This window comes from Python bivittatus, unplaced genomic scaffold, assembly GCF_059951505.1.
Source record: "Python bivittatus isolate LINGU-HERP-01145 unplaced genomic scaffold, Pbiv_v1 ctg000020_np1212, whole genome shotgun sequence".
Classification (NCBI taxonomy): Eukaryota; Metazoa; Chordata; class Lepidosauria; order Squamata; family Pythonidae; genus Python; species Python bivittatus.
The window spans coordinates 37,220,772-37,234,846 of NW_028277030.1; the positions used below are offsets into that span (position 1 = coordinate 37,220,772).

Here is a 14,075-nt window from a genome sequence, read left to right on the forward strand (position 1 = left end):
TGTTCCTTCCCAATCTTTGGTGTTCCATGAAGCTTTCCATCCCAGATCAATGACAGCCCACTCAAATCCGAAATCACTTTCTCTATGTACGCATACTGCTTCCAAACTTCTGTGTGTCACTCAAAATCTGTATTTGTAAGTTGGACAGCCAGCTCACCTTCTCCTAAATATCTATGATTAAAAGGCAATTTACTATCTGTAACACCCAACAACATTCTCATTGTGTCAGAAAATTATCCTTCAAGGCTTTCTCCTTCTCTCTTCCATCCCATGGCTATGATTTCCTTATTATCCTCTCCATACTTCTCCCACAGTCCCATTTGCTCCATTTTCCACAGTTCCCCCATCTGGTTACCCTCTTTGCTTTACTATTCTTATCAGTTTTCACCACCATTTCTTGTTTTCCGCACTCCCCTTACATTTCCTATGGCACTCTATAACAGACAGGCGCTACCTACATAATCTTACTCCTATCCAACTACTAGCCAATTGTCCAATAAGAAGAGAAATGTATACACACAAGAAAACTCAGCAACGATTACTAAACAGTTCAAGAAACATTAGGGGCCAGAGAGACTACTTTCTTTTCCAAGACTGAGCCTTTCAGCATGAAGAAAGAGATAGCATGGTGGCCAATAGTATAGGCTTTGATGGGAGTTATGGTATCTATAGGAAATATGACAACTACTGTAAGATTGACTGTTGCTACAGTTGTTAGTAGAAGGTGAAACTGCATGAACTACATGTATTTTAAGCACTGAGCATGAAAATCTTTACTTTGTTGCTGTTTATTATTGCTTTTAACTGTTCAACTGTATAATTTATTGTTGCTGCTTTTGTTATAGTTAAGATTATGACCATAATTGCCTGAGCAGCAGCACTAAATACAAGAAAAAACATTGGTCACCAATGAGCATTGGAAGAAGAAAGCTAAAGCTGCCATTTTGGATCAGCAGCAGAACCCACAGTGAGTTTTGGGATGCTGATTCCTGACACTGGACAGTTTACTTTTTAAACTCCATGCAAGAAGTATGAAGACTGTATAAAGAGTGTATGGACTCTGAATTCATGATAAACATGGACACTGAACTGTTGAAAAACAAATGCTTTCATCATGCTCAGCACTGCAGAGAGCAAATAAATCTCTACACAAAATTGTGCATTTATGTTCTGGGTGTAATTTGTAATAATAAAATCATAAAAATAATTTCAGCACCTTGACAACTTGGCTCTCTTTTCATATACTGTAATAGACACGTACAGATAGTCCTCACTTAACAACAGTAACTGGGACCGGAATTTCTGTTGCTAAGTGCTGCGTGACTGTGCTGCTTAGTGATGGCAGTTCCAGTACTTCCAGTTGCTGTCATTAAGTGAATCCTGCATTGTTGTTAGGTGCAACGTCACGTGGTCACCATTTGCAACCTCCTGCTGGCTTCCCCATTGACTTTGCTTGTCAGAAGCTGGCAGTGAAGGTCGCAAATGGCAATCACATGACTGTGGGATGCTGCACTGTTATAATTGCAAGCCAGTCGCCAAGCACCTGGATCGCGATCATGTGACTGCAGGGATACTGTGACCAGTCATAAGTACCACTTGTTCAGCACTGTCATAAGTTTGAATGGTCACTGAACGAGTGGTCATTAAGAGAGGACCACCTGTATTGTTTTTGGGAACATCTGCTTTCTTGTAAAGACCCACGGAAAGATGCAGCGTAATTGCTCCGTCCCATACTTAGAAAAATCAAGAAAATCACTGGGAAATTCCTATGTTGTTCAGAGGAGCCATTACTCTAAGGATGGTTGTGGAACTACACCACTTCTAGGCCACTTCCATTCTTGGATGATTTGGGATTTCTTTTTAAACTGTAGTTTGATGAATATAAATATTCATAAGTGAATATGAAAAAGTCTAGATATATTTGATGAATAAATGAAAACATATGCGTACATCAGTGAATAATTATCAACCCTTTGAGTTGTCAAGTGATTTTTCAAAATCATTCAATCATGTCAACGAGTACACACAAGGGAAAATTATAGAAATAAATCATTTTAAAATGAAAAGTAAATAGTTTCCAAAGAACCTTTTCTGTTTCTTGTTTAATAGCTGTTGTCACAGCTTTATCCAGCTCTTTTCTGGATTCCTCTGCCTTCTGGCTAAGTAGCAAATACTTAGTCTTTGCTTCATTCAGTTTCTTCTCAAGAGCAGTCTTATCTTCCAATGGTAGCTTTCCTCCATTTTCTTTCAAGAACTTCTCTGTATCTTTCACAATTTCTGCCAATGCCTGTGTATTTGCCTGCATATTTTTCTGTAATTCCTTGAAGAAGAAGAATGACAACATAACAGAAGTCAGAAAACCGTTCAATCTCCTTCCCTTTCTCTGGAATTTTGGAAGTTTTTTCGGAGCGTTACTGGGAAAAATAGAAACTTTAAATCTTCTGAGGACTAAAAGGCACCTGTTTTACCTCCTAAACCCCTGACTTCCTCAGTATAGGTCATTTGTTTCAATTAGAATTTGCTGAATTTTGCGGCTTATGCCACAGGTTTAGCCATAATCCATGGTTTATACTCAGAATGGCTTGGTTTGCAAAATTATAAGCCAAAACCAACCAAGACATTGTATGGTTAAGCGTGACAAGTGACTCCACTCATTGTGTCTCCTCTATCACAGATGACATTAATATTTATAATGGCCTTTTGGATGTAGTCTTTGTGTTTGTGTGCATGTACTTTTGTGTCAGTCTGGATTCTTGATGATGACTGATTGAAAGGCACACTAAAAAGGAGTGTGCAGTTCCCTTGGCAACCTTTTTAGAAGTGGTTTGTCTTTACCTTCTTTCTACCTGAGAGAGAGTCACTGACCCAAAGTCACATAGCTGGCTTTGTGTCTGTGGCGTGGCTAGAACTCTGGTTTCCTCACTCCTAGTCTAGCACTGTAACCCCTAAATCAAACTGGCTTTCTACTACATAGAGAATGCCCTCTGCAAGGAACTCTCCAGCAGTTTGGCCTCCAAGAGCCAGCCAAACCTTTTCATTCATCCAATCATTCAAAATCACTGCTGCTTTTCTGCCTGACATTTTACTTTGAATTTTCATCATAGTTTACTTTGTTGTCACTTGCAGTTTTCACTCATGGCAAGGAGAACTGGAATTGATATACAGAGGATAGTATATACTTTGACTTTTCAACAAATAATCAAAGTTGTGAGCTAAGCATACGTGTACAGGTAGTCCCTGGGTTAAGAATGCCCGGTTTACGGACGACCTATAGTTAAGAACAGAGCCTACTGTAGCAAAATATGAGTTAAATATACGTTTCAAGTTAAATACACAATGGTTTGAGTTAATTACACAATACTACTTATACAGCAGTATACAATAATACTATTCTGGCTTACATACAAATTTGACTTAAGGACAGACTTTGGGAACAGAACTTGTTCTTAAACTGGGGACTACCTGTATTTCTCTGATTTGTTCTACTTCACATTCCATTCCACTAATTCTGAGATATTCACCATATGAGGGAGATTACTGAAAGATATGGACCTTATTGATATACTTCATGATATACTATCATGAGATGCTGACAAGCAGTGCAGAAAACACAGAACTTTCAAGTGCTCTCACTTATGTTTTCCCATCTTAAACAGGATTTGCTTCTTAGTGAATTCCAGACTGTAGTTTTAGCATGTTGTTGCTACTCAGTCAATTATTTACCTCTTGCCTGGCTTGGTATTGCTGTAATTCAGTCTTACTATCCTCAATCACAAGGGCTTCTTTGTGGCCAATGATCTGATTTTCCGTCTGTGTGAGGAGATCACATATATCCTGTAATTTTTCTTTGAATTCCTGGTGCTGTTCCATCAAATCCTGTTTTGGAATAAGAACAAAGCTGAATAAAGGCACATAAAAGTTGTTGTATAAGTTAATTTTCAAGCAACCACATTGCAAAGCTTTCATTAGATATTGTTTCTGAAAGTATGCTGTAAACATGATAGCAATTGCACAGAGTTTAAAGAAACTGAATATAAAAGGTATGGATAAACCTCACAAATGCTGTAAGTAAAGAGACCAGTTTGGGATGGAATCGCCCAGCAGAAGTCTGGCCATGCATTAGGTATGTGAAAATCCAAATTTCTGTCTTGTTCAAAATCTGTAACAAACAAGCATTAATTCTAAAACAGGGACATCAAAACCAATGTTAGTTGAAAACTATGCGTTAGATAGTTGGTATATGTAAATGTTACCAGCATAGAGTTTATGTATTTTAAGCAATACAGAAGCACACATGCAATGAGATTCAATAGACTCACCTATACTATCCTCCCATTTTATGTATGTTTTACCTTTGTTAATTTAATAAAGTCCTAGCCTTGAAGACCTCCACTCTTAATCCTTAAGCACTATCACTTTAATCTACTTAGAGTTATTGTTTCTTTTCTCTTAGCTCTATTTTTGAGCAAAGTCTCCTGACTAGGCCTGTTTTCCACATACTAGTCGATGGCAACTCCAGCTAGACATCTCTGGATATAAAATAAGATACCAGCAACATACCACTTCACCCATGAAAGACCATGAAAATTACTCAGCTACACAGTGATTTTCTGAAGTACAGAGGCATTAATGGCTGTACTTGACAGGAAGGAGTAGAACTGAATCACTAAACTCTCCTCTTTTCTACAATACTCAAAACTTAATTCCAATCTTAGAATCCACTGTTTCTTTATTATTGTTGCTTGTTTATTTAAGTTTAATTTCTAAGGAAAAAGAAATAACAGATCTTGACTGCACTGTTACCCACTTTTGGAAGATGAAACATTCCTACATTGTAAAAATTATTATTATGAAGGATAAATTTAAATGAGTCATTAAACTGTTGGTCCCTAAAATTCTGAAGGATAAACACAGTGTTCAACAGCTTTGGAGTTCAGAGGGATTGTAATTTTGGCACCTTGCTGCTGTTATCTGTCTAGTGATACCAAGCACAAGGTCATAGAGAGAGGCAAACCTGCTGATCAATAAGAACTTGTGCTGTTTGTAAGAGAGTTTCAAAATTATCCACTTGAGATCTTATTTTTTCTTGCATTTCCTGGAAGTGTCTTTGTGTAGAATATAACAGCCTCAGGAGTTGCTTGCTTTGGTTTGGGGAAAGATCTTGGGCATGTTCGGAAATGAAGAACTGAATATCAAGTGCTGTGGATTCTAGCTGCATTTTTCTACATCCAAACTCTTTTTCTTGGTCCTGCAAATTAAGCAAAGAAAACCAGATAATATTTTAAATGAAATGATCAGGAATTAGAAAACTAGTATCATTAAAAAATGTATCTGAACTTGCTTCAGATTCTATTTTGTTCATGAAGTTGTCAAGAACTATTTATCCAAACCAATTGCTGCCCAGATGTGATGAATCACAACTCCCATCATCCTTAGCCAGTAGAGTCAATGGCTATGCTTTGTGATGATGAGGCTGTGGTCCAATTCACCAGGAAGGTACCTGCTTGGAGAAGACTGGGTTAAATATTCTGGAATCAGAATTATGTAAGAAAAACAGTTGGTACAGGAGTTCAGCACATTCAGACTGATCAAACTGGATTTCCATAATAGGGAATCTATTAATCAATACTTTTTATATTTAAATTACTCAAAATTTTAAAGGGATTTAGTTAACAATGAAAACTGGCATTTGATTGCATTTGGTGAACATTATTCAAATTATTCAGATACATTTGCTAAACATTATTGATTATTCAAATACATTAACTCACCATACTTTATATACAGCAGTGTTTTTCAAATTTGGCAAATTTAAGATGTCTGCACTTCTAACTCCCACAATTCCACAGCCAGAAGTTGGAAGTCCAGACATCTTAAAATTGCCAAGTTTGAAAAACACTGATCTACAATATTAAATTCCACAAAGAAAATCGTAGTATCTCTCATCAGAAGCATGTAGTGCCATAAAAAATATTAAAGTTATAACATTAGAGCCACATTTCTCATACTATTATTATGGAGTTCAAAACTATCTGGGAAACTCTGGTGAAAATTGGTGCTTCTAATCTATTATATTTATCCATTGACTTTAATATTCAAGCCACAGATTGTAGAATCATTCTAATGAAGGAAGTCATAACTATTTTGAAGCTGCAGCTACTATATTCTAAATAGAAACATATGGAAAATATATGAATAATAATTTGTTAAATGATATCCCTATTATCAGTACTTGTACAGGTAGACATCTGGCCCTACAGTGAACTCAAAGATATATTGCTTTGCACTTTGGAGCTTTACAGCTACTGTAATAATTTAGTGCAATGGTTGGTATATCACCCGCACACAATATGCAGAGCAACTGATTCAGGAATCACTGGTGATCTGGATTATTGGTAACTGAGAGTGATCCAAAGTTAATATCATTTGCAATATCCCATGTCTAGAAGCAAGGGGGTCTGCAGGATCTTGCTGTTTTCATACCATAAGCTCAACCCTTTTCATATGTGCGTGATGTCACAACACAGGTACAAAAGGCATGGGGCTTATATAACAATGGTGCAACATTGCTATTATAATGGTGCAACATTATTATTATTATTCTATCTTCCCCCAACCCCCACAAAACACCACTGTCTGGAAGTATCATAAATCATTAACTATCAACTGACAACTGTTGATACTTGCTTTGGCTGACTGAAACTTTTGCTTCACATCTTCCACATCACAAACATTCACCACTTTCAAATTATCCACAGTTTCACCCTTTTCGATGATCCAATCTGTGAACTCTTGAAGAATGACTAAAAATTCCTGATGCAACACTGCAAGCTTGGCCTAGAAAATGAGTTTTCAAAAAGATATATTTTACTAACAGTTTTATCAGACTTAAGAAACCAGAGCGTTCTATTTAGATGATAGCAAACCAAAGCAAAAGATCACTTTTACACTGTATCTGAGTTTTAAAGATCTGCAAAAGTCATTTTATATTAGCAATGGATAAACTATGAGGCCTCCCTGCTAATCCATGGCATTCTTCCCCTATACAGCAGTTGGGCTTTTAACTGAGGATAGAAGACAGTTGGAGAGAATGGAAGAAATAAAAAAGAGAGAAAAGGGATAAAGTACCTGAGTTTAAAAAGCTAGACAACATCAAACAATAAATGAGTCATCAAATATTTCATATGATATAACTATGCTATATTCTAAATTGGGGGTTATTTTAAGCTAATGTATCAGACCAGAGGTTTTGGATTGGTGTGAATTAAAAAAGAAATCTATGTAAGTACTGTCAGCAAAATGTGGAACGTATGAACCTACCATTTCAGAGTCTACAGCAAAGACTATTTGCTTTGCTCGGTTTGAAGACATTTCACAGACCACAGAGAATTCTCTATCCAAGCATTTATAGCTTTCTTTTAGATCCTCCAGCTGCTCTGCAAGAACATCCCTGGTCTGTAATTTCAGAAAGTCTTCTGCCAACTTCATATCTTTCCGCACAGTAACAGCAAACCCAGCGAGTCCTGATTCAAATGACTATTTAAAAAATAATAAAGTATAATATAGTAACATGAAATGAGAACAAGAATAGATGAATTCTATTAGAGTCAGATATAAAATTAATTTGCATCTGTATATCAGAAAAAGAAATAATAAAATTGGTGCCTGTGTAATATTACCACTACTCCTACTAAAAATTATAACCATCACTAACCTTACATATTAACCTTTCTTTACGAGCAAGTGATGTACAGTAGTGGATAAAAACAGAATTCAAATGGGGGAGACCAGGGTTAAAATCGTATCTCAGTCATGTAAGTCCGGATATTTCTGTACTAATTCTATTTTCTATGAAAATAATAACTTTACCTCTAACTGTTCAAGTTGTACTTTTAGAGCTTCCAAGTCATTACTGATGGGCTGAAGATCATCTAAGAGAAATTTCATATCCCGAACCACTATCAAGTGTCTTCTCAGATTTTCTGTGTACCAAGAACAGGGCTGCAGAGCACCGTGTAACTAGAAACATTATTGAACAATATGTCATTTTAGCAAAACTATAAAAGCAGCTCATCTGCTTTTATTACTATTCACTTAAAACAAATTCATGATAGTGATAGTTTAAAATAAGCCTGGAGGATCAACTTAAATTTTTATCAGTGATGCTACAATACTAGTAACTAGAGAACATTTATGTTCTTTTTACAGGGAATTTAAAGCAATTTCCCTGCCCATTTTGACATGTTTCATGAAGTGGTGCAGCCACTCAAATAAACAAAACACAAACACAACAATGTAAAAGTTGCTGCTCACCACACTCATTGCCACAAATCCTGGAAGAGATTCCTTCATTTCCAAGGCTTGATCACAAAAGCATTCTCCTGAATGATATGGTTCCTCAGGCTGATGGTTCGTTTCCAAAACAAGAGTGCTACTGCTTAAAGCTGTGCTCTCTGGGTAGGCGACTGATTTTAATTCTGATGCACCTTTAGCTGCATCTGGATTTGGAAATAATTGATCAAGCTGAGAAACTGTTTTCACCTGATTGGTTTCAGTCTGGCCCTTTTCATTCATGATTCCACGTTTGTCATTATTTTTATGATTACAATTATCTTGCTTCAGTATATCAAGGAGGAGATCAGGACTGCTATTATCAAGCCAAATATTTGGGGCAGGATTGTGTTCATTTGTACTGATGCAAAATGGGTTGACCACTACAGCAGTTTCAGCATCATTGTTTGCATATTTGATATCAGATTGATTAGACTCATCTTGTCCCTGATGCACGTGATTAACTGTTTTAAGTACATTTTGCATTAAAGCTCTTGTGCCAGTATAACTTAAAGATTCATCTTCCTGCTTGTAGTGAATGCAGAAATCTTTTATTTTATTTTTAAGTGTATTTGTTAAGCTTTCATGCAATGTAGCAGGGACATTAGACAAGTGTACTTTCTGGTCCTCTATAAGAGGAAAATTGGGCAGATGTATTCCTTTTTGTGATAACTGCACATATTCCTTGATGCCATTTTTAAAAGGAGTAGAGTTATTATCTAGAATGTCATCTTCCTCAGCAATTCTTTCACTACTGTTACTCATGGTGCCTAAAGTATCAAAAAAGGAGCCTACCGTTTGCAAATGTTCCTCACAACCCGTTTCAGCCTTGTTAATTACTTCCTTAGTAGGTTCATCATCCATAATATCAAATCTCTCAGCTTGGAGTTTTTCATGACACAATTTGGAATGAAAACTTCCTTCTCTTCCTTTAGTATCATCAGTCTGAGTAGGTTCTGGTATATCTGATGTCAGAAGTTGGAAATTCAGTTCTTCAGGTTGCTGTGTTCTTTTGTTTTTTACAGCCTCCGTTCCATTCTCTTCATTGCCTCTTTTGATTTCCATGAAGTCAGAAGAAGCTCCCTTTCTCAGAATATCCTTGGCTTTGATATTTTGTGCACACTGCTTTAAGTAAGTAGAAAGGTCAACTACTTCATCATGGTCAATAGATACGTCTGTAGCAAAGCCACTAGATTGTACAATGGACCTAGTTTCATTTGAAAATTGATCCAGACTCGTTTTCTCCTGACACGAGGGAGTAGTTTCATAACTGTTTTTTACACCCAGTGAACAATTCTCTGTAAAGCTTCCATCTGATTCCTGGATACTATCTTCCCACAGAAGGCACGCTCCATTTTTATTTTGTTTTACAGCACCCATCAAAAATGTTGAGGTGATACCTTGTACTAATCCTCCATCATTTACTTCCTGACTTTTCTTACAACTCAGAAATGACGCTGCTTTGTCATCATGTATGATAGGCCTGTTGTGCTCACAGGGCAAGATGTTTTGAAAAATAATGCCTGGCTCAGCCTGAACATCTTTTGTTCCAGCTGCATCCTCTGAAGTCATAGTTTGATTGCAGTGTGCTTCAAACTTCCTCTCTAGGAAAGATGCAGAAGCCTTTTCAGCATCTGTTTGGCTTTCATCTTTACTTTTATCATTAGCTGTACTTTGATAGTCATCAACTATGTTGTTTTTAAAACATTGTAAGCCATTTTTCAACTCCAATTGCAATTTGTAGCCTTGAAGAATAATCTGGTCTTCTGCTGTTTTTTGAAACTGCTCTCTCTTGCCTCCTAAACACTGGCTGCCAGTGCTTATATCATGGCATTGTGAGTAATGCATTTCCATCACTTCCTCATTCTCATAATCAGTCTCATCAGATGTATCATAATCAAAATCTACATAATCATAACTTTCAAAGTCATCTTCATCTTCATTGTCCTTATTGCCTAAGTAATTTTCTGCACAAATGCTTTCTTGTTCAGTTTCATCAGAATAATTTACTTCTTCAATTCTACTTTGCTTTTGCCCATCTCTTTTTATTTCAGCTTCATCCAATTTTCCCAAGGAGGTGAAAACCTCATCTCTTTCTTCTTCCTTCCATTCCTTGTCTACATTTTCAGTGCCTTCTGCCTTCTCTTCTTGAGCAGTGCCTCCACTGAATGGTATCTTCCTTACAGTTTCAAATGTATCATTGCTATCTGATTGACCAAAGCACAGAAAACTCTCCTCTTTCTTACGCAGAAAATATTTTGATGTTTCTTCTATTGGCTTATCTGCAGCAATTTTAATACATAGTACATTATCGCTAGCTTCTGGAATAATATTTTCCTTATCCATAGAGGACATACCCTTATCAACCTTGGCCACATTATCAACCATAACATTGTTATGATCATTATGTATAGCATGAGAGGCCATGCTGCCATCTCTATGTTGAGCTACATCACAAAGGCTATCTCTATATTCATTGCTATTTTTCAACTGTGCGGTACTACATTTTCTTTCATGCCGTGTTTCAGAAGACTTACTATTACTGCCTTCCGGAACTAACCTACTCTCATTCACAGATGGCTCATTAAGTAATCTAAGGTGGCTATCAGTACTGATAGATGATCCATCAAGAAATCCACAACTGATTCCTGCCAATGTTGTACCAATATTGCCTTCCGCTGGAAGGCCAATATGAGTGATAGTATGATCTGTCTGAAAGGACTCAATGGATGCAACTTCATATTCCAATGGTGGAACCTTATAAGATTTGGTATAAGAATCATGTAAAGTTCTGCTATATAAGTTACTCTGATTTATAGGTTTGTCACTGATATTAATATTGGTTTCCAGAGATTCACTACTTTCAGTTTCAATCTGTTCCTGATTTATTAAGTTGATGTTGTCTTTCAGCAGTGGATCATCCTTAGAAAAAGTATTTTCTACCACAGATGTTCTATGGCTAATACAGCTATCCAATAACAAGTTATCAGGAGTATGATCTCTAGGTTCCAAAGGTGATACTCTGTAACTATTAATATGATTATGGGATGCAGCGGTGATGCTAGTGTCCGACTGCAATACCCCACCTTCATTATAGGCCCCTAATTCTTTCAGAATAGGGTCTTTTAAAAAATTATGTCCAGTTTTCATAGTGGTAAATAAACTATCCTGGAAACTAACTTTTACTTCATCTTTTATTAATGTAATTTCTTTATTATCCTGCAGAGTGTGAGGTGGACATTCATCAGTGCTGTTTTGTACTTTTCTTTCATTATTAAATACTGACAGATTATTTACATCCAAAACATTATCCAGTATACCTAAAAGATTTTCACTGCCGCTCTCATGTTCCCTGTCTATCATGCAAATGCCAACTTCATTTCTGCTTAAAAGAAGATTCCCTTGCAAATGCTTATCAAGGGACTCTTTTGCCTCAGCATTTTTAGCATCTGATTGGTCAACTAAATTCTGGTGAGCTTCTTGAAATTCCTTCCTGTTATTGTTCCTAAACATATTTTGGACACTTGTCTCTTGACCTAAAGCACTGCCAGTGACAGAGCTAAGTATTACATTTTCAGGCAGCTGTTCAAGATTTGAACCTTCTCTATTTCCAGAGGATTCACAAAATTGTTCTTCAGTTCCAACTGTACTACATTCAGAGTTATTGTCATCCATTAACAAACTGACAGCTTCACTTAAGTCACCACAGTGCAACAAAAGCCTCTGCCCTGTATTTGCATCCATATAACTGTTTATCATTAGGTAAGTCATGAATAGCTTTTGATTCTGTTGTGAGTGGTGACTTGTGGGCTCACTAGTATTGAAACATTCAATGTCCTTTCTTTGATCATATTGTGTAGATGGATGGAATTCACAAGATGAGAGACATCTTGCAGTCCTTTTCAAAGGGAATGGCACATCATCCACATTAGGCAATTCATCAGGAAGTGTAGTACTATTCAAAATGGACAAAGTGTTACTATCTATAACTCCTTGCTGAGCTGCATTATTTAGGCTGATTACTTCCGAAGTTTCTGGAATATACAGTGCTGCTATTTTTTGCCTCCCATTTAGAATTTTGCAGGCCAGTTCATTAGAGATCATGCCTTGATGCAAAGATACAGATACAGGAAATATTTCACCACTATGTGGCCAGATGAGTCCTACAAAACCTCGCTGTGCCTCTAATACCAGCAAGGCACAACTAGAAGATATCAAGTTGCACTGCACAGCTTCATCTACACTCAAGCGTTTTGGAGAATTTGGTGATAGGATTCCACCTGTCTGAACCTGATGGGTCAAAACAGCACAGGCAGTATCTTGATCTATAACTCCTTCTTTCATTGCTTCTTCAATAGTCATCCTGTGATCAGAATTGGGATTAATTATACCCCCAGAAAGTAGCTGAGCATCTAACAACCTGAACATGGTCTCCTTCTCTATGAGTCCTTCATGAGCTGCTCTTGTAACAGTTATTTTCCTTCCACATGCTAGTGTTACTTTGCCTCTTTCTTGAAGGGTCACTGGTAAAAATCTTAAGCCTGTTTCTTTGTGTACTACAGTTCTTTCAAGCAATTCCTCAAAGGATAACTTTTCTGCAGTATTGGGGTCGATAAGGTCTCTAGATGTGTCATGGTTTACTAGGAGTTTGGTATATAGCGCCCCAGAAATCAGGTTCTTTTGAAAAGCTTTGTGCAAAGTCAGCTGTTCTCCTGTGCCTGGTATCTTTAGATATCCTCCAGAAAGCTGAATCTCAAGAATTTTAACAGCCAGAGATTCTGAAATGATTCCTTGCTCTAAAGCAGTCACAACCGGGATTGAGGTTACACTTAGTTGTGAAATAACCTTCTTAGCATTCTGCAAACCTTGTAGTTCCAATGCAACTTGTTCATCAATAAGTTTAACAGTTTTTGCTCGTTCAAGATCAAAATTCTTTCCCAAGGTAGGTGAAATTAAACCAGATAAAATAAGCTGCCTCTGAAGTAATTGGATTCCAGTGTCATAGTCAATAAGCCCTTTACAAACTGACTGGAAGATTGAAAATGTATCTCCGGTAGGCTGATCAATGGTGCCAGCTATGACTTTGTCCACCTAAGAACATAAAAATACAATTTTTCAGTATCTGATAAAATATTAAAGCATGAAATCTCTGAATTTAAATACTTATCTGTAGACAGCAATAAAAGTCATTTACTTACCAGATTTGGAGCAAGACTGTGAATGTTAGCAATTCAATGCAGAAATGATCTATGTCAGTGATTCAACTGCACATGGTGTGATACAATATTGAGACATGGCATGCATCAGCAAACCAAAAGTCTATGTTCTGCATACATCAACAGGGTTAGTGGAATACAAGAGTCAATGATCATATAGTGAGTGAAAAAGACACGTTCCTGGAAGACAAACTATCATGCCATCTATGTGGTTGGTGAGAAATTAAGGATATTCAGAAAACAGTGATACCAATAGTCATGCTATTCATGTTTACAGCATACAGCACTTTTATCTAGTCACCACTGCAACCACCTTAATGTATTGCAACTGGTTTGCATGGAAAACCATCAATTAGAAACATTTAATACATATGTAAAAATAATTCCTTTTAGCATAAATTCACTGACATTTTGCAATACTTTTTATAGATCATGATAGGCATTAAGGTATTATCTCACAGTTAGTGAGTCTGTCATTTCAAAACCAGGTATCCAGCTGAAATTTAATCTATTTCTTGAAATAAATAT

General features: G+C 36.7%; 1 protein-coding gene across 22 annotated transcripts in view; it reads right to left on the reverse strand.

Moving 5' to 3' along the window:
- The window catches only part of DST (dystonin), a 342,419-nt gene that overhangs the window by 128,523 nt on the left and 199,821 nt on the right, over positions 1 to 14,075 (reverse strand). For 14 of the 22 annotated variants that reach the window (XM_088137206.1, XM_088137278.1, XM_088137199.1 and 11 more), the window contains 7 exons: positions 8,314 to 13,422; positions 7,870 to 8,019; positions 7,321 to 7,536; positions 6,688 to 6,837; positions 5,015 to 5,248; positions 3,724 to 3,876; positions 2,087 to 2,320 (listed from right to left, as the gene is read on the reverse strand). In XM_088137206.1, the coding sequence (XP_087993332.1) occupies positions 2,087 to 2,320; positions 3,724 to 3,876; positions 5,015 to 5,248; positions 6,688 to 6,837; positions 7,321 to 7,536; positions 7,870 to 8,019; positions 8,314 to 13,422 (6,246 nt within the window). The remainder of the gene's footprint in view (positions 1 to 2,086; positions 2,321 to 3,723; positions 3,877 to 5,014; positions 5,249 to 6,687; positions 6,838 to 7,320; positions 7,537 to 7,869; positions 8,020 to 8,313; positions 13,423 to 14,075) is intronic. The other 8 variants (XM_025177748.2, XM_088137258.1, XM_088137249.1 and 5 more) reach the window with 1 other exon arrangement.